At 38.5% G+C, this 27,113-nt stretch overlaps 2 protein-coding genes across 4 annotated transcripts in view; both read right to left on the reverse strand.

Annotated features, from left to right (window-relative positions):
- Nucleotides 1–1,040: 1,040 nt before the first annotated feature.
- Nucleotides 1,041–5,203, reverse strand: hsd17b7 (hydroxysteroid (17-beta) dehydrogenase 7). 2 transcript variants are annotated; one of them, XM_024279468.2, is made up of 9 exons: nt 5,027–5,195; nt 4,656–4,862; nt 4,486–4,578; nt 4,242–4,356; nt 2,677–2,871; nt 1,777–1,890; nt 1,632–1,688; nt 1,454–1,552; nt 1,041–1,369 (listed from the first exon to the last, which is right to left on the reverse strand). In XM_024279468.2, the coding sequence occupies exons 1-9, from the start codon at nt 5,059–5,061 to the stop codon at nt 1,286–1,288; spliced, it is 999 nt and encodes a 332-aa protein (XP_024135236.1). In that variant the 5' UTR covers nt 5,062–5,195; the 3' UTR covers nt 1,041–1,285. The 2 variants fall into 2 exon arrangements, with proteins under 2 accessions (XP_024135236.1, XP_024135237.1); XM_024279469.2 differs by lacking the exons at nt 1,454–1,552; nt 1,632–1,688; nt 1,777–1,890 and having other exon boundaries at nt 5,027–5,203.
- Nucleotides 5,204–6,662: 1,459 nt separating this feature from the next.
- The window catches only part of ddr2a (discoidin domain receptor tyrosine kinase 2a), a 31,229-nt gene continuing 10,778 nt past the window's right edge, over nt 6,663–27,113 (reverse strand). The window contains exons 2-17 of one of the 2 annotated variants that reach the window (XM_024279432.1): nt 23,651–23,786; nt 15,751–15,853; nt 15,392–15,623; nt 14,967–15,114; nt 12,458–12,560; nt 11,831–12,014; nt 11,521–11,761; nt 11,354–11,419; nt 10,855–10,991; nt 10,543–10,753; nt 10,215–10,450; nt 8,178–8,305; nt 7,905–8,102; nt 7,584–7,818; nt 7,334–7,483; nt 6,663–7,251 (exon numbers count right to left, since the gene is read on the reverse strand). In XM_024279432.1, the coding sequence (XP_024135200.1) occupies nt 7,120–7,251; nt 7,334–7,483; nt 7,584–7,818; nt 7,905–8,102; nt 8,178–8,305; nt 10,215–10,450; nt 10,543–10,753; nt 10,855–10,991; nt 11,354–11,419; nt 11,521–11,761; nt 11,831–12,014; nt 12,458–12,560; nt 14,967–15,114; nt 15,392–15,623; nt 15,751–15,853; nt 23,651–23,732 (2,586 nt within the window). In that variant the 5' untranslated portion in view covers nt 23,733–23,786 and the 3' untranslated portion in view covers nt 6,663–7,119. Of the gene's footprint in view, nt 7,252–7,333; nt 7,484–7,583; nt 7,819–7,904; nt 8,103–8,177; nt 8,306–10,214; nt 10,463–10,542; nt 10,754–10,854; nt 10,992–11,353; nt 11,420–11,520; nt 11,762–11,830; nt 12,015–12,457; nt 12,561–14,966; nt 15,115–15,391; nt 15,624–15,750; nt 15,854–23,650; nt 23,787–27,113 lie in introns of both variants that reach the window. The other variant, XM_024279431.1, reaches the window with a different exon arrangement.

The following is a 27,113-nucleotide window of genomic DNA, read 5'->3' on the forward strand; positions in this document are numbered from 1 at the left end:
CTTAAATGTATTTAAAAATTAGCCTAATAAAATATGTCAGAGCTTCCAGTGTAATCTAAAAGCTTCATTTGATTTTTTTAATGTAATTTAACTTTGAACAGTTTTCTCTTCTTTCGTGGTGTTTTTTCCACTTAAGTTTCCTTTCTACTCTATTTTCTTGTATTTAAAGGATAAAAGGCTCACAACTATGAGCCATTCAACTGCTAATGTTGTAGAAATGCAAATACCCGAAGCATAAGCATAAACTTAAAAGCAAAGAATGTAAATCAGTTAAAAATGTAAAAGGAAACTGAATTAATAAAATAAAAGTATAATAAACTCTGGCTCAACTTCGGGAATCCTTTTATTTTTTACTTTGAAATCCCCGACCTTATTCCTCCAGATCTATCAGCCTGCCTGTTTTCCAGCTTTTTCTTGCTGCTGTTACCTGGATCAGGTGTGCTCAGTTAGAATGAGGAGACACCGAGTCCGCTAATCAGCAGAAAGTAGTGCAGAGAGAGCTGGAATGGTGGTAGATGAAAACCGGGGTTGGGCAGCCCTGCTGTAAGGCGTTGCTGATCTGTCATCCTCCCTATGATAAAAAGCCCCACTCGATCGGCGCGCGCTCCAGCAAGCCCGCGCGCAAACATGACGTCTGCAGTCACCAAAGCGATGGTTGAGTCTTACGCGCTCATGATTTTAGTCATGGGGACTTTCTTCCTCTACTTCTGCGGAATGGTTTGGGCTTTTTGTAACCCGAAGCTGAGCGAGGACGAGTCTGAGGACCGCAAAGAACCGGCGCCGCGCGGACACTACAGCTGCCCGCGCGCCCTCATCAGCCATCCACAGCAGGACGTCACGTGCGCCTGCGCGCGTCTGCCGGCAGCGCCGCACACCGTGGAGGCGATCACGCGGAGCACATACGTGAGCTTCTGGGACGACACGGAAAGTCTGCTGTCTGAATGCACCGTTTTTTGCCGCGAGGATCTTGGGATAAACAACCGGATTGGAGAGAGCCGCTCCTGGACTGCTTAAGCTCGGATGTCATCCTCAAAACTCCATGAACCAAGCATTGTTTATTGTATCAACAAAGAAAAACATAATGTGCTTTAATGGGTCTTGTTTGATCTTTTTATGCTCAAACTCGGAAAGTCAAGCTTTAAACATTTCTAGAAAAACTCTGCAGCAAGTTCAACCTTGCCAACAGCATTGAAGTGATGCTCTCCATCAGAGATTTTACTTCAAACATCAAGATGTCCCGATCCTGCATGTTCCGGTCTGTTCTGGATTTCAGTTGGTTTATCTTTCATTTAACTGTGCTCCTTGTTTGGCTTTCCAGCTCCAATAATTTGCTGTATAACAACTCTGCTGTTTCCAGATCGATATCCATCTGCAAAAAAACAAATGCACAAAACTAAGCGTACAGAGCAATTTGTAGACAATCAGAATATGTTTATTGATGATGTTGCAGGACCTTTCTTGGCTGTGTATAGTTGTTTCCCAGCCCTGAAGTTAAGCTGTGATATTTAGCATATGGGTCCAGGGTTTCTGGTCTTTGCTTATATAGCCAAAGCTGACACAAAGAGCGCACAATTGATCACATTAATCTGTACTGAGCCATTCATGGGAGTTTGAACTAATGTTTCACTTACCAGAGCTTCAGCTCCACTGTGAGTCGTCAATGTAAATGTGTTAGTGAACACTCTTATCTGTCAATGTGAAACAGACTTGAATTTGTACGATATAAAGTAAGTTTTGTTCCTTAATTGTCTCCATAAAACATGAAGTTGGACTTACGAGCCAAAAGATGGGCAAGAGCAGATTCCAGAGGAAAGCTGGTAAGGTGGGCAGGATGCCATAAGTCAAGTTTGTCATCACAAAACCAGGACAAATGACAGACGAGTATAAACCCTGCAAACCCACCAGAAAAAACAGCAAGACTTTATAATACGATTCCTAAATAAGCTTTATTAACTCATTAACAAACATTAAAAATGTGTTTATAGGGTGTTAGTAAAAGATTTATTAGTACAATAAGCCAAATAAGGTTTATTAATATACTTAGTAAGAATTATTAACATCTAAAGTGAGACCATTGTCTACAAAGGCCATATTAATAAACTGCTTACAAGCTTAACAAATGGATAAAATATTTTGAGTGTTTTGCAGCATCTAATCTNNNAAAAAAAAAAAAAAAAAAACTTTTATTGACACTATACAACTACAAAGCCTAGTTCCAACTGAGCGGTACTGTACGGTATTTTTAGCATTTCCATTATAAAATAGACCCATTAAATTGACCTGAACTGCACAAGTTCCGTCGGTTGTAGACCCATAGAAAAATGGAACGGAATGATTAGGGTGGAGCTGCTGTCATTGCACGATGAAGCCCGTTGATTGGCGGAAAGTTATTACGACAAAAGTAGGCACAAAAACAATATGCAAAGTATATACAAAGTACCAAAAGCCAAGCGGAAAACAAATGAGCTGCTGGATGACCTCCATTGTTGTTGTTGATCGCTTTGCTTTTACTGTCATCGCACTATGACCCAAAGCTATGTAATCGTACATGCGCATTGATGGTCCAACTTTGAGTGGAAACGCTCACCTGAACTGCCTGTTCCATTACAAACCATACCGCACCACACCGCTCAGTGGAAACACGGCTAAAATGGATTTCTGTAAAGTTGTGCACACCTGTTTATTATAATGGGTGTTGAGAGCCAAACTCAGAAGGTCAGAGGCGTATTTGGAAGAGCTGTATGGTTGAGTCCCCCTCTGGTGCTGCAGGTCTTCCAGACTGAAAGCTGAGCGATGAGCGTTGCTACTAGAAGTCCAAATGAGCTGTGAGGTTTCACCTGGACGGCACAGGACTGGCTCCAGTTCTCTGACCTGAGCAATATGGAGAATTAGAAGAGGACAAAACAGCAAACAGATAATCCTGAAATAAACCTGAACAAGGATAACTGCTCATTTAATGAATAAAGTAGACTGGTGTAGAACAGGTTAATGACAAATGGATGGCATCCCCTTTAATTCATGGGATTGTCAACCACTTCAAAATGTGGGAGAAATGAATAATTATGGTTTGGGCCCCGATGGAATTAAACGACACCAAGTCCTTCATGTATCGGAATAGAGCTGAGAAAGAAAAAGCCTGGACTGAGATTTGCAAAATTTGTAACGCCTCATTTCGCACCAAGCCTCTTCCAACGACATGCGCTAGTAAACAGTAGAAAAAGAAGAAGAAGGTGAAGCCCCTCCCTGCTGGTCCAGTGTGAACATCATGAGCTATACTTGCATTAAAGAACCTGTGTTTAGTGCAATCTTGAATGGACTTCACATGCCCATGTGTCTATAGGCAGCAGTGGCTCTGGTGGTTGAGTAGCTTAGCCGATGATTGAAGGGTTGGTGGTTTGAACCCCGCTCCCTGTTCAGGTCAGTTGTTCAAACCCTAGAAGTAATTTAACTCAAAAGATGCAATCAAGCTTTGTGTTTTATATTTTGTCTGTAATTTTTCCTTCATTCTTTACTTAAATAACATTTTGTTAGGTCAAACAAATGTTTGTTAAACAATTTGTTGGTTGAGATATATAAATTTGTGTCTTTCAAATATGATTTTTGGTCATTTTGGATGCAAGCTAATGTGAAAACAAATGATGTGTTTTCTCCTAAGAAAATGAGATTCCAAAAGAGCTGTTATACATATTCAAAACCTTTTTCAGTGGGGGTGTAACGATTAATTGATTTAATTGATTATTTGATTTATATTCCCACAATCCAACCAGATCAATCTGTTTGATGTAAGTTGTTAATTGAATCAATTTAAAGCATTTAAAAATGAGAAATTAATATTGGAAAATACCATTTGGATTGTGGGGCAGTAGTTTTATTTTTCTATAATTTAAAAAAGACTTATGAATCATCTTTTATTTTAAGTTTTAAAAATTCAAAAGATTAATAGAAAGCCTGAAAAAAAAATCACTGCTAAAAGCCAGAAAATATTAAAAAGATGAGAGGTAACTCAAAAGTTCTGCAAAGAATGTAACCGAACCTGATGAAGCAAAGTGTCCCAAATAATGTCTGCAATGACCTGGTGTCCAGAGCTGGAGACTGTTAATTATTCACGAGCAGAGTATCCAGTAACAGCTATACGTTTTCAAGGACAAAGAGCTGACTCCCTGCAGAAAGGGCCTTGTGTTGCACATTTGGGGGTGTAGATAGAAGCAGGTTGTCTATCGGTTGAAGGAAGTGTGACTCACTAGAAGAAAGTGACCAAACAGGTTGGTTGCAAAAACTTCCCGCAGGCCATCAGGAGTGACTCCGTCCCACTGAGTGAGAATCCCTTCACCGGTGGCAAACATTGCGATAATTTTACTGCAACAAAAAGGATTAGAGAGATCTGAGCAGCAACAAAAGCATATGTTTGTCCACAAGATTTTAGAAATAAGTGTATTTAAAATAATGTATGGTACATTAAATATAGTTTGTAAAAATGTTTTGTACCTGGAGAATAAGCCTCTGAAAAAGGCTTTAATATCAAATTTTGGGTTTGGCATGATGCCTGCATTTAGGTAGAGGTAGTCCAGCCGATCATACCTGCAAATGACCAAACCAGTTCATTGAAACAAATCTAAAAGTTGAAAACTAAACACTTCAGAATAGTCTCCACCTACTTGTGTTTGACTTCTTGAGCAGCACTGATGACAGAGGAGATGCTGCTAGTGTCCAGCTGCAACAGGTCCACCTGTGCTGAAGGATGGGAAGCCAGGAGGGACAGTCGAGCAGCCCGGGCGCGTTGCATGTTCCTGCAGGCCAGACACAGCAGCAGACCCTCTGCAGCCTCAGCGAGGAGACGGTCACACAGAGCCAGGCCGATGCCACTGCGGACAAACCCCGCTTTACCGTCACTCACTGACCACTTTTAATTATAAGCTCAGAATAACTCGTAAACAAAAACGTATTTTATAATACAGCAAAATGTATAATAGACATTTTAAACGATTCCAAATAATTTACACGTTATTAAAAAAAAAAAAGATTTTACCTGTTGGCTCCTGTTACCAAAACCACTGTTTTCATCTTGATGAAGAACAAAAACAACTCGCAATAATTTGTTTTAGAAAGTTCTGAGCAACAAGTTTTACATCTGATTGAGAGGACGGTTTCCACTTCCGTTTAGGTATTCTTTACTCCGCCCCCGCGATTTGATTGGATCCTTTGGTCGTTCTTCATCCAATGAGATCCTGCGTTTCCTCGGCTCATCTCTTAAGGACCGCCCACTCAAAAACTACATCAGACATTATAAATAAGCATACTTGTAAATAAATATATTTAATATCATAGAGTTTAATATATAGGTTATATATCTCGTTGTTTAATATCAACAAACATCAATTTGAATATATAAAAAATAAACATATACATATATAGTGAGTTAAGGAACAATACTATAGTGCCAGTTTTCAGTTTGAGTTTTATTCATTTTTTTTTTTATTATCAGGGCAACACTTTTGTTTACAGCAAATACACAAAGAAACATTTAATAATACCTATATTTAATAACAAAAAAGAAGTAGAAGAACAAAAGTATTGACACTGAAAATAAAAGGTGGAAATCACTGAAATCTTAAATAAATATTTTGTTTGCTTATTTTGTTTACTAACGGCAGAATTATTTTTTTAATTGAGCATCCATAATAATCTTTATCTTATAAGATGCTTTAAGTTCAGAGGGAAAACGCAACAGAAGTACAGATATGTTTTGTTCTGAGTAATAAACACAAGGAGAGTAGCTATAATTCAAAATATGTGAATGCTGATAATTGAAACCTGCTAAGTTTCATTAAAACAATCCTTCCAGCATTTCATTAAAAAACCAAACAAACAAAAATAAATCTGTATAAAACATATTTGGTTCATTCTTCTCAGTGGAATGCATTATGTACCTACAATAGAAAATAATTCATGTTCATTTAAGACCAAATAAAATTACAAAATCCAAAACACATGATCGACTTTCAATTCATTCTGACCTTAACACTCAAATTGACACAGCCAACGGACATTCTAATGTTTTCCCTAGTAATAGAAATAAAAATCCTGCTCCTTCACAAACATCAGTTCTGTCATGATAAATTCAAGGCTGTGTCAAGAAGACACAGTATGCAAAAACAAATATCACAAACTGGATAACAATTAATCAAAATATTACAGTGACAAACACAAATACAGCAAGTCACTAAGCTAAATAAGATGCTGGTGTTTTCTGGAGACTTTGGCAACAAGATTAGTTGTTTCATCCTTTTGTCCTTGGATAACTTGGACAATCTTCCCTGTACAATGGGTGAAATGTTCCTTATCCCTAAAATACTACTAAAAGTTGCAGAAGAAAAAAAATAAAAAGATTGAAACAAACTTTAACCTGGATGGATTAGATTATTGAATAAATGGGCCCAAGATGAAATTATTGTACACACATTTCAACAATACATAAACAGAGCACATGTGAACATATAAATATAAAACAAAAACACAATCAAAATGTAACCTATATATTAAAAACCAACACTTTCTAATGAGATAACTGTGGAATATGCTTGTGAGGAGACAGATAAACATTATTATTATTCATGTTAAATTTGCCTGAAAATGAGATGATATTGTAAAAATCACTTTTTAAAAAAGAAATGTATAATTTGCTGTACTTTTTTGACCTACATTCAAACAGTCTTTCAAAATAAAAGCTATTCAACCATTATTCATGTGTATGTGTTAGTTTGTAACATCCATCAAAGTTTTCAAAAGTGCCAAATGTTTTTCTTTTTGCTACATTAATGTTTGCTTTACTTCTTCACACACTTGACATCTCCAGTTCATATCCACAACAGAGAAGGTATTTACTTCCAATAATCTCTTTAGTTTATTGGAAAAGATTTGTGCTGAATGCAATCAAACCTAAGCATATCACATATAGCTAAACTTCCTATTGTGTCATACTGGAACCCACAGGTGCTCCCCTTTTCCACCCTTTGCTCAACTGAGACAAGATAGCTTAAATCTGGGTTGTGACTCCTATCAGACACTGCTTATTCCAGGAATGCGCAGCCTGGGATTGACTGTCTCAAACACCGCTCCGGCCTACGACTCTAAATCCGATAGCCGTCCGTGTATTTCCTGGAAAGAAGGTCGCTCTTTTGCATTCCTTCTCCAGCAGCTCAGCATTATCTTGTACAGCGAGTCTGAGCACAGCACAGGTTGAGGCAGATAAATCTGCAAAACGGGGTTAGCAGGAAATCAAGTGTTTGTTTCAGTTGTGTATGTAAGACCAACAAATGCTGGAGTCTGCACTCACCTGTCGTTTCTGGTCTCTGAAAAACTCCCCTGTGTTTTCTATAACCTGCTCATCAGTGAGCTGAGAGTAAGGCTGCTCCTTGCAGAAGTTTAGGATCTCCCACAGAGTCACTCCAAAGGCCCACACATCACTCGCTGTGGTAAACTTCCCCTGCACAAAAATAATATTAATATTAGTAAGTTTCCTTGCTTTTGCCAGAAATGTTGCATAATTTTGCAAATAAAAAACAGATTTTAAAAACAGGCTTCACCAGCAGGATGCTCTCCCATGACATCCAGCGTATAGGCAGCACTGCTCTCCCCTGGATGCGATAGTAATCGCCGCTGTACAGGTTTCGGCTCATGCCAAAGTCAGCTATCTTTATTGTGTAGTTCTTGCCCACCAAGCAGTTCCGTGTGGCTAAGTCTCGATGGACGAAATTCAGAGAGGACAGATACTTCATCCCAGAGGCTATCTGAGTAGCCATGTAGCACAGATTACTGAAGCTAAAGAGGAAACACACAAGGTATTCATGAATGTCCAGGAGCATGGAATCCTTTCAAACAAAATTTAAGTAAATGAACTAACTCACCTGACAGTAGCTGTGTTACTGAGCAGAGCCAGCTGGCCCTCTGGCTCATGGCGGGACAGAAACTGGTTGAGGTCTCCATTCTCCATGTACTCTGTGATCATACACAGTGGGTTGCTGTAGATGCACACAGCCAGCAGCCTAATGATGTTGGGGTCCTTCAGACGTGACATGATCTTGATTTCCTTCAGGAAGTCATTCCTATAGCAATAAATAATGTTAACGGCCACATTTGGGGATTCGATTTTAGCCCCGAGCAGCTCAGAGGTGCCTCACCTTGCATTGCCGTTGGCATCTGAACGGAGCATCTTCACCGCCACCAAGACGGGCTGGTCTTCGGGGATGTCAAACAAATACTCTTCATGTAGAAACTCCTGCATTCCCTCTGCTTCACACAGGTGCACCTAAGAGAGATGAGACAAAGTCTTAACGAGGCTCACACTTTCATTTCATGCAAACCTCTAATTGGAGCAGACATTTAAAAGCCCACTCTGATGTTAATTTGGTTTTTGAAGTTTTTAACATTTTCTTGTAGCATTTTTCTTGATGATGGAGGACACATATTGAGAAAATTAAGTTGAAAATTGTATTTCAGAGTATAACTTTATTAAAATGCTGTGAATCAGGAGCAGATGAAAAAAATGCTGTTTGAAAAAGTATATTTGTAACATAGAAAATATGTGGGGAGGGTCACAATCTCACCCTTTTCTGATGCAGACATCTAGATCCATGTAGCCATAGATATATATTATTTCACTGGACAAAGCGAGCTGTTGACATCACCTACAGACGTCAACACCTCTGGGCCTCGCAAAATCAGGCCAAAGTCGTCACCCTGATTGTCTGCTGCTATTTTGTAACCCCTATCTTGTAACCCGTCGACGGTGATTGGTCGGTCTGAGTCACATTTTTAGAGGAACTGATGTCACCAATCATGAGTGAGCTTGTTCAAAGTCCACACCCCTTCCACTGAAAGCTGCTCTGGAGAAGCAAATCAATCAAACGTTTGAGGTGGGGCTTTTACTGAGGCATCTGATTGGTCAGTTTATAACTTCAATAACTTGCAATAAAGAAAAAAATATCAGGATTAGAAAGAGGATGTAAAGAAGAATGTATCAGAGCAAAAATGGTTATTCTGACAAATACAATGACTGAATAATAACTGTATATTCCTCAATAGAAGTTTATGGGATTTTGACCTTGGAACCATCGGCTACTTCCTGTTTGGAACACAAGAGGGGAGGGGTTAATATGTCCAGTGAATATACAGTCAATGATGTTTGCCTTAGTTTTTCTGCCATCTGGATAGCTCCAATGTTTGTTGCAGTGCTAGTGTTCGATTGGGTTGGTAAGGGGCTGTAAGCTAGTGGGAGGAAGAGTTAACAGGTAAGTGATGGGAAATGGGGGCAGGTGTACTCTATGCCAGGAGTCTGCAACCTGCAGCTCCAGAGTCGCATGTGGTCCTTTTACCCTTCCATTGTGGCCCTCTGGTCAAGGAAAAATAACGTTTTTAGTTTAAAAACTAATAGCACTGAATTTTAGACATCAGGTTTTTGTGCGCCTTGTACCACAGAAAATCAATTGGAAGACAGAACAGGCAACCAGAATTAAGGTGAACTGAATTATAAGACGGATTTTCTTTTTTTGAACAATATTTAAGTGCGCTTTATGGGATGAGAAATACAGTGGGAGTCACAATTAGCTCCAATTCTTTTTAAGAGTTGGATTCATGTATTTTTTGGAAAAGATCTACCACAGATAGCAAAATAAACTTATTTTTTAAAAATCACTGCTGACATTACACTACCTGCCACTGCATGGGACGCATTTATGTGATTCTATGTGACATAAGTGTCTTTTATTTTGAAAGGAAATAATGTAAACCTCAATAAAAAATTACAAACTGTTTCATATTTTAAAAAAATGAGGGTATTTTCTCTTTATATTTGTGTTTTATTCATGCAAAATGAGTCAAGTTTTATTTATCGTAATGGTAGCATTTAAATAAAAACAAATCCATGTCCATGGCGTGTAGCTTTATGGCTCCTGCAGGGTTTTGGTCTGTGAAAAATTAATCTGAATGGCTCTGTAAGTGTTGAAGGTCACAGACCCTGTTCTACACCAACAGTCCAACCCACAACTCAGAGGTGAATTTCTAATCAACTACTGCCACTCTGCAGAAACTATGCCCTAGAAAAAGACATTTAAAAAAAATATGATGGCTACAAACAGCAAAATCATAATTAAAAGACCACTTGGGACGCTTTTAAAACGATCAAAAGATGATCAGAGTGGGTCTTTAAGGAATCGTACCTCCCCAAACTGTCCCTCCCCAAGCTTTTCTTTGAATGTAAGCAGCTTCCGTGGGAACTCCTCCACAGCGACATCCTTCCCCGACAGCAGGTCCATGGTTACTGCTGGGATGGCATAAGTGTTGCTTCCAGTCACTCCTTGCAAGTTGACTATGTCTGCTTCTGCATAGTGAGGAGCGCCATCTTGGACTAACGCAGTAGTGGTGGTGGATTTGGAGCTGGCTGTGCTGGTTGAAGCTGCAAAAAAACCTGTGTCAGCATATTCATGATCAAAATGATTAATATTTTAAAAACGTATCAGTATATTAATACTATGTGGGTCAGCTTACCGGGTTCCTCTGAGTTCTGTGCAAACTCTGGGAGCTTACTGATGAGGCTTGACGGCTCCTGGTAGTCTGGCCCAAGAGGGAATATGCGTTCGTAGGCAGCACTAGACTCCTGCTCATTAGTCACCCGCGACTGGCTTTGGTTATAACCAAACACCTCCGTCTGTATTGATAAACTTGCAGTAAGTTCATCATCCAGCATCCGACGGGAGGCCTAGGATGAAGAACACAGAGGGTGAGGGAACAAATCGCACACTCACAGAAGCATTTGACATCTCATTAGACTTTTGAGTGAGAGCCAAGGACTGAGCTCACCTTTTCCATCAACTTCTGCCACACTTGCCTCCACAAGATAATGATAATAATGGCCAAGAGGATAAAGATTATGGCTACTAAACAACCAATTAAAATCCGGGTGTTGCTGTCATCAATTTTATGGGTTGGGTCGTCTTCTGGGGAACAACAGGAGAAGAAAGAGCTTGATAGTGTGGAATGGCAAATGGGAACAGCTTTAAATTAGATTGAGGGTTAAAATAAACAATATTACAGATTCAGAAAATCAGTTTAAAAAACAAATCATATATATTGTTAGGTTATGCTTGACAATGGTCGGTGCAACAGCTTAAATCTGTTGTAAGAATGATCAGCAGATGACTCAAATGGGTCGGAATCGAGGTTTAATTATTATAATATACAAAATATATGTGCCCATGCTCATTTAATTTTGGCAGATCTGAAAACAACACCTCAGTTCAGGTGGGATTTTGGTTTGGAACCAATGACTCAATTTTTCCAATAACAAAAGAGACACTACCTGGTGGTGTGTTGGTTGGAGGCCCAATAGTGGGTGAAATCAGTGTTGTGTTGTACATGGCTCTGTCTGAAATAGAATACAACAGAAACAGATCTCTTAAACTCCAGACGTATTATTAAAAAGCTTAGAAATCTGATTGTTGCAGTAACACAACGATCCTGACATACCTGACTGAAAAGTGATCTCACTGAACAGCATCCATGCATCCTTAAAATAGAACTGACACTTAATAGCATTAGCCATCCGATTGGTCAACTCGATGGTAATAAATTGGGCACTTGGATCATTCTCATCCACCACCGGGCTAAAGGAGAGCAGCGTGGATTCCCAGTCTGAATCCGATCTGAAGTAGCACACTACTTGTCTGAAGACCTTGACGTGCCGTGAGAACATGTTGTTGCAATGGACCTGAGAGGAGAAGCAAACATTAAAAATTGGGTAGTACTGGAAATTATTGACTTACTTCTAGTACCTCACCTTCATGGTAGTGAAGTTTCGGGGCCGGTCAAACTCAAACATTATTTCAACAAATCCACTGGGAAAGCTCTCGTTGTTCCAGCCCACGTAGTCATAACCTGGCCACGCCTGGTAGACATGACTTTGAGTAAAATCATCCAGACCCATCACTCCATCAGACAGCTGGCCCAGTCCTTCCGTCATCCTGAGAGGCAGGGGAACTCAGTCTGAGTATGTTGATGTCTGAGATCTGACAGCCATCCGACACAAGGTGGCAGCATCGTCAAAGCTATTTCACTGTTTAGTTTTGCTCTAATGTTTAAAAAATTGGGCTTTTTTTTCCTCCAGACCAGTTTCCAAGAGGGAGGAATTAAATTACGTGTCATGGAAGAAACTATTCACTGCTCCAGAACACAAATGTAACATCTTTTTTTTTTTTTTAATGTACTCATTGCACTGTTGAAACTTTGTAATAATGGTTGACTCAAACTGTCTCATGAAAGATTGCTTCAGAGAAAAGCAATGTGACCACAGTTTGTCTCTGCTGTCACCATGACAACCAGACAACAACACAGGAAGGAGGAAAAGCGAGGATGAGGGATGCGAGGGAAAGTGAGAAAGAGAAAGAATTACAAAAGTCTTACACACATGTGCGTAATCGCTCCATCGTAGACAGAGTCGTTGAAAAAAACAGGGAAAGCAGGGAGTTTCATCTGCTCTCCTGCCGGGGCGTTGTACGAAACAAGACCATCTGTGAAGAAACAGAGAACACGTCTTTTTGTTATTTTTACTTTTTTACACCAGTTTGTTAACCCTGGGGACATCGTGTGGGTCTGTCATTCGTTTTAGTAGGAAAACTATTGTCTGAAACCCCAATGTTTGTTTAAAACTGTAAAATTTGAGGTCACCATAGTCACCAGTGTGCCAGGCGTGTCGTAGGAAGAGGGGAAATTTCCATTTCTGCACCAGAACTGGCAGACCTTGTACATATGGGAAATTTAAAAAACAACCTGGCCCAATTCTAGAGGAAAGTTACATTTCTTCCTAAGTGCTGGTGTTAACAGTCTGTGCAATGTAAATAATCATTTTACCCCAGAGGATTTGGTGTTTCAAACCAAAACCTTTAACATCTTGTTAATCGGCTGGCACCCTTCAAATCTAGATTTATCACCTTGTCTCAATCATCACCTGGTTTGTCCCCAATCTAAGACTGCTTAAAGTTAAAAGGTCCTAGCTTAAACAATTTAGATCGTGTGAAGATTTGATTAATGCACCTAGCAAGTAAAATACACTCATTTTTATTCACAAATCAACTAAATTCATCAACAACTCTGTGTTACTGAGAAACTCATATCTTTCCTTCTTTTTTTTTCTTTTCATCCTCTCAGCCATTCTCAGTCTACAGTCCATCTTCAATTTTGTCTCAGAGCAAAAAAATCCAAATTATCACCCTGGCATAATAATAACATGGATAAAAATCCAATTGACAGGATCAGACGGTAAGAGAGGCACGATAATTTATCAATCCTCTCTTCCTATTTCTAGTCTGATCTTTAAACTCCCACTCCAATCATTTTTGGACCAATTGTAAAATCACTCCCAGTGGTATTTTAGTTATGATTATGCACTTTTTAGCCTTAAAAGAAAAAAAAAGTAGTTTTCTAGGACATAGTTTCTGCAGAGCGGCAGTAGTTACCTATAAATTCCCCTTTAAGTTGTGGTTCTGTTGACGCTCAGTGAACCTGCTTTCATTTCCTGCTAGCTTACAGGCCCTAACAACCCAGACCTAACATTACCGGTGGAACAGAAATATTGGAGTTATCCAGTTGTACAATTCTGAGCCAGATTCCAGCTCACATGAGGAAAACAAAGGCATCCATGGATCTATTTGTCTGTGAGTTGAAGCACTGAAATGGAACCAAGCAGGGAGCTTGGCCTGTTGGTTGTAGATTTCGCCTTACATCTATGATTTTATTTTGAAGCACCATTTTTTTTCATCTGCTCCTTATTAATGATTTGAAAAAAGAAATAATCAGAAATGCAGTTTTCATCTTAATTTTCTTAATATCCATCATGAGAAAAATGCCACAAGAACATTTCACTGGAGTGGGTTTTAAAATCCAATTACTTCAGCGTTGCTACTCATACTGTCTGAGATTTATTACTAGTTCCAGTAAAACAAGCATTTTACTTTCTCTATGAACAATTATTCAATCTCACCTGCTGTTCAGGTTAGTAGTCTGGATATCTTTTGTGACTTTTTCAGTCATTAAAAAAAAACTCATCAAAAACTGAAGCTAGTTCAAAATTCTGCAGCATTACTCCAGATCCCTGTTCCACCCCATCTTACCTCAACACTCTCCTTGATACTCTTCACTTTCCGAGCATATACAAATATACTGGCTCTTACGGTCAAGGTCATGTAATGCTAATGCTGCACTTGCACATCTTTAGATGCTTTTTCTAAAACTTTGTATTTTCTCTTTTTCTTCACCCCCATGGAATGCCAAGGTCTCAGTTATTTAGCCTCCATCTGTCAAACTAAAATACCCAGAACCTTCCACACCTTTTAATTCAGACACTTTATTTAGACTTTCTCACTTTTTTATGTAAAGCACTTTAAGTGACATGATTTGGAAAAGTACTTTTCAAATAAAGTTTGATTTGATATTTATTGCTTGTTTAAATTTGCATAGTTATTTTGCTTCCTTGTAAAGTAACCTAAAATACTAATAAAGTCACCTTTAAATATGTGTAATTGTATTTCATCATGAATTAAATAAATGTATTTCTTCCCTTCCTGTTTCAAGTATTGACTATTAAATTTCTACAATGAAAATCAAAGAGGTACAAGGATGTATCCTCTCTGAATCTGATTGTGACTTATATCTGGTTATCTATATATGTGATGTTTCTGTGTTAAAGGAATTTAGTTGCAATTGACCATGCTTGAAAAAATAATAAACTCAAACTCATAACTGAATAAAAGAGATGTAAAAATATAAAGTTATTCATTATGCAGCTTTTATGTTGTTTATACAAAGACATTCAGCTGATTCTCTTTATCTTTATAGGCTCAAAGGTGAGGATTTGTGCTGCAGCTTACATAATATATTTTAACATTGCTTCCTTGATTTCCGTCTGAAGCAAAACATACCGAGCCATTTACAGCCGTAGAGCTCGACTCTCATGCAGACGTTCATGGAGTGGTCAGTGACCGGCATGAAGCGAACAAAGCGAGCGATGATGGGTGGGTCCAGATCCCTCAGGACGGTGTCATAGGTGTTCCTGTTGCCCTCAATTACCTAGAAGTAAGGCAAACACACCTTGATATCAGAAACGGGGATGTCAGAGAATCATTCCACTAACAGTTTATGTAGACGTTGTGCTCTTACATATTGGATTGTTAACAAGAGATAAGGTCGAGCCAAGTAAGAGCAATGGAAGTCCATAAAAGGAGGCATAACGAGTGCGCGTGTTTCATTTTCATTGGTTTTAAAGGTCAAAGCAGATTACAGTTAGAAGGAAAAACTTAACTGACCTTCCTGTCAGTGTGAGACACTCCTTGAGGGGCTGACTCACCTGTTTGCCCTGCCGGTTTCTCCATGTGATCCAGCGGCTGCCATCACGACTGTACTTTATCATGTACATCTGAGCAAATTCATTCCCCATGCCCCCCGCATGGCGACCCTGGGTGCCCACAAGGGTGATGAAGTGGAGCAAGTTCAGGTCAATCTGGAGGAACTCCTTCAGGTTGTCTGGCTCCACCGTGGTCTCGGGACACCACGCGCCATCCCCCTCCTCACAGTCCAACCTGTGTTGAAAAAAGAACAGAGGAATCAGTTCAGGTCATATAAAAAAGCAACAACAGTAAAATTAAGTAGGTTCTCTCATAGAACTGGGTCAGCATGCACTCACACGTCACCTGTGGGGAGACGTACCTGCCGTGGCGAGCAGCTGTGGATTCAGACCACTGGCTGGAGGCAGAAATGTCTTCATCTCGAATCTGCCCTCCCGACATCCCCAGAGGATACCGACACACATCTGAGACACAACAGCCTGTATTAATGTTTCATTACAGAACAGGAGAAGTGTTCACTTTTAGAAAACTGTGGACTTCTATTACCCTGACCCTGATCAAAAGGTCTTCCGCACAGCAGAAGTGTGTGACCTCTTTGGGAAAGACCAAAATTACAGACACATGACACAAACAGGAATTGATGACACATTTTCCTTTTCAAGGACTCCATTGAGGGGAAAAACTCTTTGTTGGTGGAAAGATTATTAGACTACTGGCTATTCCATTTAACATAATATTATGCTAATACAACTTGTTTTTAGCATCAACTAATGCGACACGAAAACATACCTTTTAAAACTAACAAATAATAGTAATTTCAACAAATTTAAATGAAGAAAATTTACGTTTTGAAAGAAGAGGGCTGAAACTTGGATTTATTTTTAGGCAATATTTATAAGAAAAAATAACAGGATTTCATTGTAATGACTCCAACACTCCAGAGACTGTAGCAAATGCTTGTTGTGCTGAATTTTATATTAGTCTAAGGACGGCTGAGCAGAAACTGTGTACATTTAACGGAGTGACAGTCTTGTGCAGGTCAGAGATATAATGCATGATAAAAATCACAGAAAATAGGTTTATTGGGCACCAAATAAAAGGTCAGTGTAATTAGATTGAATATTGATAAAGATCAAAAGCATGCTACAAAATAAAAGCCTGTTTTTTAATGACAAAAAAATTCCAGAACATCTTCCAGGTTAAATGCTTCCATTACACTCCAGAAACTAAAGCCTCGTTTCCACTGAGCAGTCTGGTACGGTACGATTCCATTGTAAAATAGACCCATTAGACAGTACTGAACCGTACCTCTTTGGCGCCCCCATTGGTAGGAAAGTGAAATGAAACGGAAGGCTTAATATGTATTGCACCAACAAATACACACGAAATACCAGCGGCCAAGACTTACACTTATTTAAGCAGTATACAGTATAAATCAGGCACAAAATTTTTAATTGGTTAAAAATAATCAAAAACTGACTCATATTTGGTCAATTCTGCTCCTTTTTTTTTCTTGGGAGCCCTTATACAGCTGGTTTGCATAGTTATCCCACTGTGGTCAGAGTAGAGTCTCCTCAGCTCAGCTTTGGCCAACCACAGCTCTGGCCTATGGAGAAAATTTAAAACCATACTCAAACATTTACCAGATGCCCCAGAAGCATTTCTATAATAGGTCTGGTTCATTCCCAGCTTCTGTCAAAACACCTGAAAATCCTGATGGATAACTCTGGATTCTGGGGAGGAGGGAAGCTGCAGTGAGACCCCACGTTTGCCAGCACACACACACAAACACACGCCCTCCCAATAAACCTAAAGTCTAGATCGGCCAGTAGAAACAATGCTGGTATCAAACCCATGGACAGAGGTTAGCATGAGTGTGTGCATGTGTGTGGTTGCAACAACATCACGCCCACAAAACTTGGTGAGAAGAAGTAATGAATCCCTTACTTCCTGTATGCTCCTCCACCCCCTCAAGCTTCTTGTTTCAGTCTTCATGCTCCCCTTTTTGGTTTCTGCTGTTCTGTCCTTAAATATCATAATTCATATCAGATTCAAACCATTGGGTGACATGGTTCATTTGAGCCTTTGAGACCCATAAAATTCAGCAATGTCCAACTCTAAACAAACTAGATGGAAATAATGCTGTACACTTTTTGAAGGAATATGTCTCAATGTATTGACAAAAACCCAATTGGATTCAGCTGAGCTGGAAGTTGAAAAAGCGTGACCATGTTAGCTTGGCCTCTTGTCTAACAAAAAAGCCTTTGAGAATATGCCAGCAACAGCAGAACCAGAAGTTCAAGCCCTTTCCGTGTTTCCCTTTTTCCCTTTTCATCCCCTCACTTTCAGTCACCCTCCCTTTTTTTCTTGATCTCTACCAAATACTTACTCAAAAATCTAGATGGGAGAACCTTTGACAATTTGGACTGATGAACTGTGACCTGAATCGCTGCTCGCATGTCGGCTAAAAAACGCACACACTCGAGACAAACAAGTATGCACACACATGGCCTCACATGCAGCCTTCACACCACCTCACTTTCTGTCCTTTTAACCTTTGATCCATTATGTATCATGCTGCAGATTATTTTTGCTATTTTATTTGATCTTATCAACAACAAGCACTTCTGATATTCAAGCTTATTAGAGCTATAAAAACTACAGCTGATAAAGAGATTTATGTACAATGAACAGCATACCTAACTTGAGTTTTTTGAACAGTATTTTTGAGCAGATCTGCAATAAGATGCATTAAAAATGAAAAACATTAAAAACGAAATAAATAAAACAAGATCACTTGTGTGCTATATAAGCAAATATTATTTTATTATGTTGTTTTAGAAACTCTTTTACAGTTTCTAGAATGTTTTCCCCAGTTTTCTAATTTAGTTTTATTTTTTACATATACATTTTTAAAGGTTATGTGTCCACTGTTCTATCTCGCTATTTCATAGGGGTTTTCAGTGGACCAATAACAATGTGCCTTTTATGTTACTGCCAAGGCAGAAGGTCAAAGGCAAAACTTTACCTGGAAAATAAAAGATAACACAAACTGAAGTTCAGAGAATTGGATGCATATGTGGTCAAAACCAGTAACACCTGAAGCTGATGATTCACATAACTTTTATTTAATTTTTATTTTTTTACCAATCTGCATCTATTCATCCATCTTCTATTCCTGCTGTCTCCTGTGCAGGGATATGAACTTTCCAGAGGTTTTCTCATCTTAAACCACAGTGGGATTATGAATGCCATACTAATATATTTTTTTGGATTTGTTGGTGTTTTTGGCATCAGGATGGCATCATTTCATACAGTTTTTTTGTTGCCTAGAATGGGTTCAAGACATTTCTGGTTTCGTCACAGAGTTTAGATGTTTGTTGTTTATGTTTTCTGTTCAGTTTTTAATGAATTTGATCTCAAGCCTAATATTTTTGTTTGAGATAACATGAGAGAGGTTTCTGAGAGTAAACAGAAATGGACTACACCTATGATTCTGCTCTGACTTGGAGATTTTGAATTAAACGTGAATAGGACACTGGCAGATTGGGGAAAATGGTAGAGTGACTAGTATACTGAGTAATAAAAGCAGTTCTTGTCTCAGACAAATCCAGAAGAGTTTACTGCTCATCTCTACTGAGGATGGCAGCAAGAAGAGAAGGAGGGTGGGTCCAGAGAAGAAGAATTTGTAGTCTTTTGGAAGAGTATGAGACAAGTCACCTGATTTGGTTTTTGCTGAGATTTTAGGAGGAATCCACCTGAAGCAAACTCATAGATAAAATGCTTTGGAGAAAAGCCACATAGAAGTGAAGCTTCTACCTCACATGCAGGTGTGCTGGGTTGTTCCATTATCAATTCGGCCTTTATTTTGAACTAATGGGTTGTCTTTCTTCTAATCATATTTTTGCCTTTAAGTTCACAAATGTTTGTCTCTGCATTCTAGATGGTTCACTGGCTCCCCTCCACCCTTCCTCACCTGGAGTTTCGCTTTGGAATGGTCTGACCTCTGACCACCATCAGCATCAAGGATCTTGGGTTTATACATCTATAGTACAAATTTGTTCCAAACATCTGTCCAGAGCCAAACCTCTAGAAATTATGGACTTATTTCATGCCAATTTTTCTGTTACTCAGTAAATCTTTTTCTTGCATTTCTAGTATCTCTCCATATTGACATGTAACTTGTAAATGGCGTATACTTGTGTAGAGGTTTTCTACCTTCCTTGAAGGCCCAAAGCGCTTTACAGTCACAGTCCCATTCCCCCATTCACAGACACATTCACACACTGAACACTGGCACCAACCTTCCACCAGAGGCAAGGAGCATGGTTGTGGACAGAAGCCTGGCTGGCCACATGGACTTGGACAGAAGCTAATAGACATTGCGTGTATCCATGTAGGTGAAAATGGTGGTAATTCAAAGGGAATTGCCAAGAGAATTAATGAGTAACAGACACTGATAGCAACTTTGTTAAGACTTCCATAGACAATGTAAGTCCTCCATTTTTTGTCTTTACAAAGAGAGATCCAGCCCATGAAGTGGAAGGTTGAAAGAGGCCAGCCAGAGATTCTTCAACAGATTTTTGCTATGATGTCTTTTCTTCCTGCTACTTTGACAAACAGAATAAATGCTTCTGATCAGTGAACTACAAATAAAACAGACTTTGTTTAAAAGTTAGAACCACCATTTAAATCTGCATATTTAAGATAAAAAAATAAAACATCTTTAAGAAACCCCAAAACACCAGAATCCAAGAGAACTTTGTGTGCATGTAAACACAAACTGAATATGCTTTAATTATGGCGAAAACACATAAAACATCTGGGGGATAATTGGAAATAAGTATGATTTATGATAGTTGTCAAACACGTCCAGTAATCTGGAGGAGGGAGATGGGTTGAAGTTTGTTGTGCCGGATGTGCAGCTGCTCTTCCAAATGTTGGTTTTTGCTGTGTTTATTTATCTACTCAGCCCACTCTCAGCTGACCCCAGAGGCAAACGTGGGGGCAGTCCAGTGTGCACATTTGGGTCCAGGCACAAATATACAGGTTTATCCCACTACTATGTTAAAGAACACCAACTAAAAATATCCTTCCAGAAAAACTTGGAAAATAGCTGCCTTGTGTAATGGACGAAGAAAGGGAGAGAGGAAGGAGTACCGCGTCCAAAGCTTTCTCTTACCTCCCGACTACTGAAAGGCAGGCTTGTTCTGCTAACAGGTCAGCATTAAATAACTGACTCCACGAGGAGAAACTCTGAGGCAAAACCAAAGCATAGCACTGGAAGTTTACATTTACCTACCTGATCTTTACGTGTCTGTTTAAAGGCATTTTTTGTTTTTTGTTAACATTCTTTACAAATTTGCCAGATAACTGCACTGACATTGATGCACATAGAGGTTTATTATGGTCTGCAGCAGTCCTGGACTGCAAGGATCATATTGTTTTCACGATTCTTATTTTTTACTCCACTTTTAGGCAAAAACTCACCACATACTCAAAAACAAACCAAAGTTTGCACACACCTCATATCTGGATAAAAGCAATTTTTGAAGTAGTGAAAAAAATGATGATGTGAGAGCGGGAAAACCTGTCAAAAAAATGAATGAGGTCAAAATCTCTTGTGTGACTCAAAAAGAGTCTGGATCCACAGTTGAAACCAATACACAGGCGTCAGGGAGGACAAAAGGACGTTTTGAAATTATTATGGGGTGGTCACAGGTAATGTGAAATTTGGGCTTTATCTGAATCCTCCCCCTACTCACTATAAAGCATTCACCATTTTCTAGAACTGTCAGAACCTACTAATTCCAAAATTGAGTGCCCTAGAAGTTTCTCAAAAGTCTTTGTGAAAAACTAACATGCAATGATGCTCACTAGCGAATATAGACCCCAATGCATTGTTGTCTAACAATTAATTGTGAAAAAAAGTGTTTAAATGTATTCAGAACATCATCAGTGGAGTTATAAATAGACTCAGTGAAATGTTCGTTTTGATTCGATTTTCACCAGCATTTTGAAAAACGAAAAGAAAAGTAGTGAACATCGTGTCCGAATTGCTTTTAAAATTCAGGGCACTAAATAGTCCATCACTGTATCATTTTTTAGTAGTTAGGGATTAGGGTGGAAATTCGTACATAGCCTTGGTGTTTTTCCCAAAATATGGGAAAAGAATATTTTTGATCGAGCAGTCTTCACAAAATTATACACAAATTTTGCTAGCTTAAGTCTACAACCACAACGGAAGTTTCATCGACCTTTGACCTTAGAAAAAGGCCACCATCTTGAATTTCCACCCCCAAAAAAATCACCTTCACTACCAGCTACTAATTTAAACTTTCCCTAGGGATTTCCATCTGTCACCTCCTAACACATTCCTCATCACTGGAAAGATACTTGGGAAAAAATGTTGGATCTAGAAAATGTAGATTTTTTATGGCATTAGCGTGGCGAGCTCACGTAAGTGGAGTTTGCCTGTTGCTTGAACACTTTTACTTGAATATTTTGAAAATGTAATGCATGATTTGGAGCTAAAGATGAATGAAACAAATTTAAATGTTTAAGTATTTTAGTTATAAACGGGTGAAATTACTTTTGCATGTGTCAATGATGGACATAACTGTTACACTTGTCTTAGCTCTAACTATGTAAATACATGCTATTTATCGTTTCTTTAATTGTACCACTAATTGCACAACTTCACCTTCATCTGCATTTAGATTTACTTTTTCCTTCATTCGAGAGTTATTCTAAATATCTTTCTTGCACGGAGCCCAGAGAATATCATCATAATTATTTGATTCTCCATCTCCAGCCTGTCGTCATGTGAAATGCAGTTCACCCACTCACTGTAAAATGGGAAAGACAGGGATGCTATAACGCCATTGCTTGGGAATTTTAAATGGAGGAAAGTTGGCTTCGTTCAGCATCTCAGCTCTGCTAAATTCAGCTATGAATAATTCCAGACTGTGAAAAAAAGAACCCTCTTATCAATGCAGAAAACCCAAAACATTGAACAAAATAGAAGGTGAACACATATGCATTACTACACCAGAGAAACTTGAAACCAGACCTTCATCATTTGGGGATTTCTGAATGTAAAACATTCTTGGTTCAAAATATAAAGACGAAATCATCGTGTTGAATGCTAAACTTGTTGAACTTTGACTACTGCCAGATACCATACAATCCTTTACTTGACTTATGAAACAAGTAACACAAATCCACACAAACAGTCACAGATACACACAATGACCGAGAGAGGGAGGAAGACGGAACGTATTTCAATGGACTTTCCTGCTGTCATAATGTCTGGTATGCGTTAGCCACAGACTCCAGTGGGATAGCTGGACTCACTGTGTGTATGTACATGCAGGGGGATGCAATCAAGGAGACTGACATAAATTCACACACACTTAACTCTCACAACAAGAAAAAGATTTTGATCTCAACATCTAAGTGTTTATTAGTTTTAAAAATGTAGGAAGTTTTTGCCCCAATGTGAATGTGTTTTTCCAGCAAAATGCTCTTTTTTTTTTGCTTTTTTTCTTCCGGTTTTCGTCAAAGTTTGAGGATGTTAATTTTGTTGAAAGACTGCAGTACATGTTTTCCTTTGTCAGTGATGACTAACCTCCACTTACAAGAGCAGAAAAACCCCAATCCTGTCACCACAACTTTGTGTTTGTTTTTAGATCCAGACTGGCTCAAAATAAAGTTGATTTTTTTTAAATCTGAGACGTTTTATTTTGAAAAAGGAAGTACAGGAAAGGATGAAAATGTGACAGTACTTCTTTTTTTTTTAGAGGTTTGTAATTTTATTTTCTTGTCAGTAAGACTTGTCAAGTCTGTGTTAAACCACAATCAATTTATGCTTTAATCTGAGTTCTTTAATCTTTCAACAATAAAGTAACCTAAGCCCAACGACAGAAGCTGAAACCATAAAATCATATTTAGTAGCCAGTTTGAGGTTTCTCCTGGCAAATAGCAGCAGTTCTTCATCAATTCCAACTAAAAAACTCACTTTGGCTTTTGTTTTATTTTTTCTCTTTTCAACAAAAATTGCTACTAAACTTTAAAAAAAGCATATCTTTGCTTTTTTATTGGCATCACAAAATGGTGTAAAAAGAAAAGAGCCACTCTGAGGTTCTGGACTGCAGCACCAAATGCAGAAAACAGCACACAAAACGCACTTAAGACCTGATGCAAACCGTTGAATTTAAACATGTGCTCAATCATGTGTGTCAGGTTAGAAGGGCACCCACCTGGGTTGACCTGTGACGTGACAGCAGCCAGCAGGTGGAAACAGCTGAGCAGGTGGAGGAGATTTTCAGACGGTCTCTTCATTCTTTAGTATCTTCCTTTTTTCTCTAAAAACATGTTAGGAAACAGACGTCCAGCCTGAAAGAAAAGATGGAAACATTGTGTTGTAGCAACGTTTCAGAAGAGTTTTTAATCTCATGGGAAAAAGTCAAAAGCAATGGTAAAAGAAGCCCCAAAGTTGCATGGTGACCACGCTGTATTTGTATTTAGTCAGAGAACCAACAGTGAGTTTATAGCAACATTTAACTGGAAGCCTGTTTTTATTTCAAGTCGTAAAACAGCCCAATTATCGGAACCTATCGGGGGATTTTCCATTTACTATAATCTTTATCACTCTTTAAAAAAAAAGCCTATAGAGTCACAGCAGTTTTGATATATTTCAGCATTTAACACTCAGGAGGGATCAGGAGCGTCTGTTCATATCCAAAAGAATTGATCGTTTTTTGCTAATGAATTTCACAAAGCGAGCACTAATTGTTGCAGCAAATGGTAGGAATGCTGCGGAAGGAGACGCTCGGGCGCTGAATCAGAGACATGACTTCAGCTGGACAGATGCGGTGCCAACAAGCCACCTCCAACTGACCACTCCATCCAGCAGCAATCCAGCTGAAACCAGTTTCTGTCCACATTTTGGATGAGAAGCAGCTTTCCAAAATAAGATGTGAACTTTTCGGTATCTATAAAACTACTTTGATACCAATATTAAATTGTTATTTGTCTAAAAAGACATAAATAAGAGAACAGTAATTATTTAAACCTATTTTAAATGTGTTTTTCACTAACCTGATTTGGGTGTATCAGTGTACAAGAACAAAGTGTTCACATTTGGCTGTGGGCATGGAAAATTTGGACTGGACATGTGCATTTGGAAGCAGGAAAAAAAACTTCTTGAGATGTGGAGCTTATATGCAGATAGAAGGGAGAGTGCAGACTCTGTATTCTGCAGGACTTTCTTTATCGTGACTTCATGCATGATCTTATTTTTTCTGCCACTTCCTTTGGTCTCGCGTTACAGCCATTAACTCCCACTGAGACGCTTTCACCCAGCTCACTTCCTGTTGGGTTTTCATTGCTGATGAAACACAAACACCTGATGGCTTGTGTGTTTTTTGGAGTCAAAGATATGTTTACTGTTTACCTATAGTGAAGTGCTCATATGTTAGGACTAACACCAGAAGAGACGTGACCTTTGCTGCAAACCTCTCCAGAAGAGCGTGGTGGTGTGTTTGAGGGATTTAGCTCATTTACAGCAAAAACACACGTTTTCACACCAACTAAAGGTCGCGGTGCAAAACTGAAACAAATGTCAGTCATTTGTAATAGCTAAAAATAAAGAAATACTTTTTATCCAAGTTCATTTTTAAGCAAAGACACAAAAAATCTTCCTTAAACACTTGAGGCGTCGTCGGTGACGCTTAAATGCAAAATCTATAACATATAGAACCTTTCAACCGTTAATTTGATCAACGTCATTCCAGCGAATGACGTTGATCAAATTAACTTAATGGTTGAAAAGGTACAGTAAATCAAAGAACATAAACACTGGAGCTCCAGGGTTAAACGGTTGAACTGAAAACCAGATTTGAAAGAAAGAAAGTTCTGATTTATAACTCAGGTGCCTGTAGTCTCAGATAGAAAAGGAAGCCTCAATTCACTTTAAATCACAACACAATACGGGGAGTTGTGAATGACTGCTGGGATTGTGTGTCTGTGATGTTCTAATTTTATTATTGATTTTTTTTAGAGTGCATGATGTTCATGTTTATTATATTTTAAAAAGGACACCAATGTGCTATTTTTTAGTGTATTTGAGCTTTTCATAGGTGTGAGTTGATGTACCAGGAATGTCAGAAGGACACGCCCCCCTTGTCGTTATTCATCAATACAGATACAGGTTCTTTTTCTTAAATACTCACTCCAATCATCTTTCTATCTATTATAAAAGCGTTCCCAGTGTTAATTAAATTCGGATTATATCCTTTTTGCCTAAATAAAAAAAATCAGCGTCGTTTTCTGGGACATAGTTTCTGCAGAGCGGCAGAAGTCCATTAGAAATTCACCTCTGAGTTTTGGGCAGGACTGTTGGAACAGAGTAAGTCCACCCCCACTTCCCATACTCCACCTGTTAACACTTTCTCTTGCTAGATTTAAGGCACTCATACCCCAACCTAACTTCACCGGTGCAACAAAACTGGTGAGAAATACTGGAGCTATCCAGATAGAGTTTTGATCCAGATTCCAGCTCAGACGAGGAAAACAAAGACGTTCATGGATCTATTAGTCTGTAAGTAGATAAATCAGAGTGGAGCACAGTAGAGAGCTTGTGGTTTACTGCTGTAGCTTCTATGTCACAGCTACAAACTTTTTCAAATTATATATTTTTTGTCTGCTCCTGATTCAAGACGATTTGAATAAAGAAATACAATTTTGATCTTATTTTTCTCTAACTACTATATGTCCTCCATCAGAAAATGCCATAAAACACGTTAAAACACCAAAAACATCAGAGTAGGTCTTTAAACACTTTTCCACTAAAAGTTTTTGTTTCTCAGCCACTGAAGAAACTATAGACTTTAAGAATCTCATTTTTCCTATATATAAAGAGTAGGCACTGTGGTAGCTAAGAAAAGTTTAATTTTTAATCCCTAAATGCCTAATAATGTAAATATCCATAAACCACTTCCAAAATTACCTTTATTTAGCAAATACTGTACTTAAAAGTAAAAACACAAGTGATTTGTTTTTTTCATAGTTGGAAATAAATTCAGACATCAAGAGGCTATGGGTAGTGTGCAAGACATTTAAATTGTAGTAAAAAAAATCCCAGGGGATTTGATGTGTTTTTATCTTGTATGACATGAACAACAGAGGTTCTGTCCTCCGCTGCAGCACCAAAAACTCAGTCAGCAGTGATGGAGTGGCAGACGTCGACAGCTCTGCTCTGGAATCTTCTCCCCATTCTCCTCTTACAGGAAGACAGCAGGAAAAATGTCTTCATGTCCTCACGCGGGGTCACTGAACATTTTTGTCTCAGCAAATTCTCGGACGTTTTTGTGTTTTTGAGTGAGAAGGTCAAAGGCGACAAATTTTCATTTCAAAACACTTTATTTAAGATCATAAATAAAATATTAGCTATTAACCAAAAGTTTGATTTTTCCTATCCTTTCAATGCATTAAGCAAATATGTAGTTAATATTGTAATGTTTGTATTAAAAATTCAGTGTATGTGTGTTTTAAGGCATTGTTTTTTTCTTAGTTTTATTGTGAAAATGTCAGACACACTTCCTGAAATGTTGAAATCCTATGAAAAGTTATTACATAAGGTTAGATTATTCATGTCTGCACTAATTTTCATTTAAAGAGATGGCTGCAAATTTTGCAGAAAAATGTCCAAACATTTTTGCA

This window comes from Oryzias melastigma, linkage group LG4 (assembly GCF_002922805.2).
Source record: "Oryzias melastigma strain HK-1 linkage group LG4, ASM292280v2, whole genome shotgun sequence".
Lineage (NCBI taxonomy): Eukaryota > Metazoa > Chordata > Actinopteri > Beloniformes > Adrianichthyidae > Oryzias > Oryzias melastigma.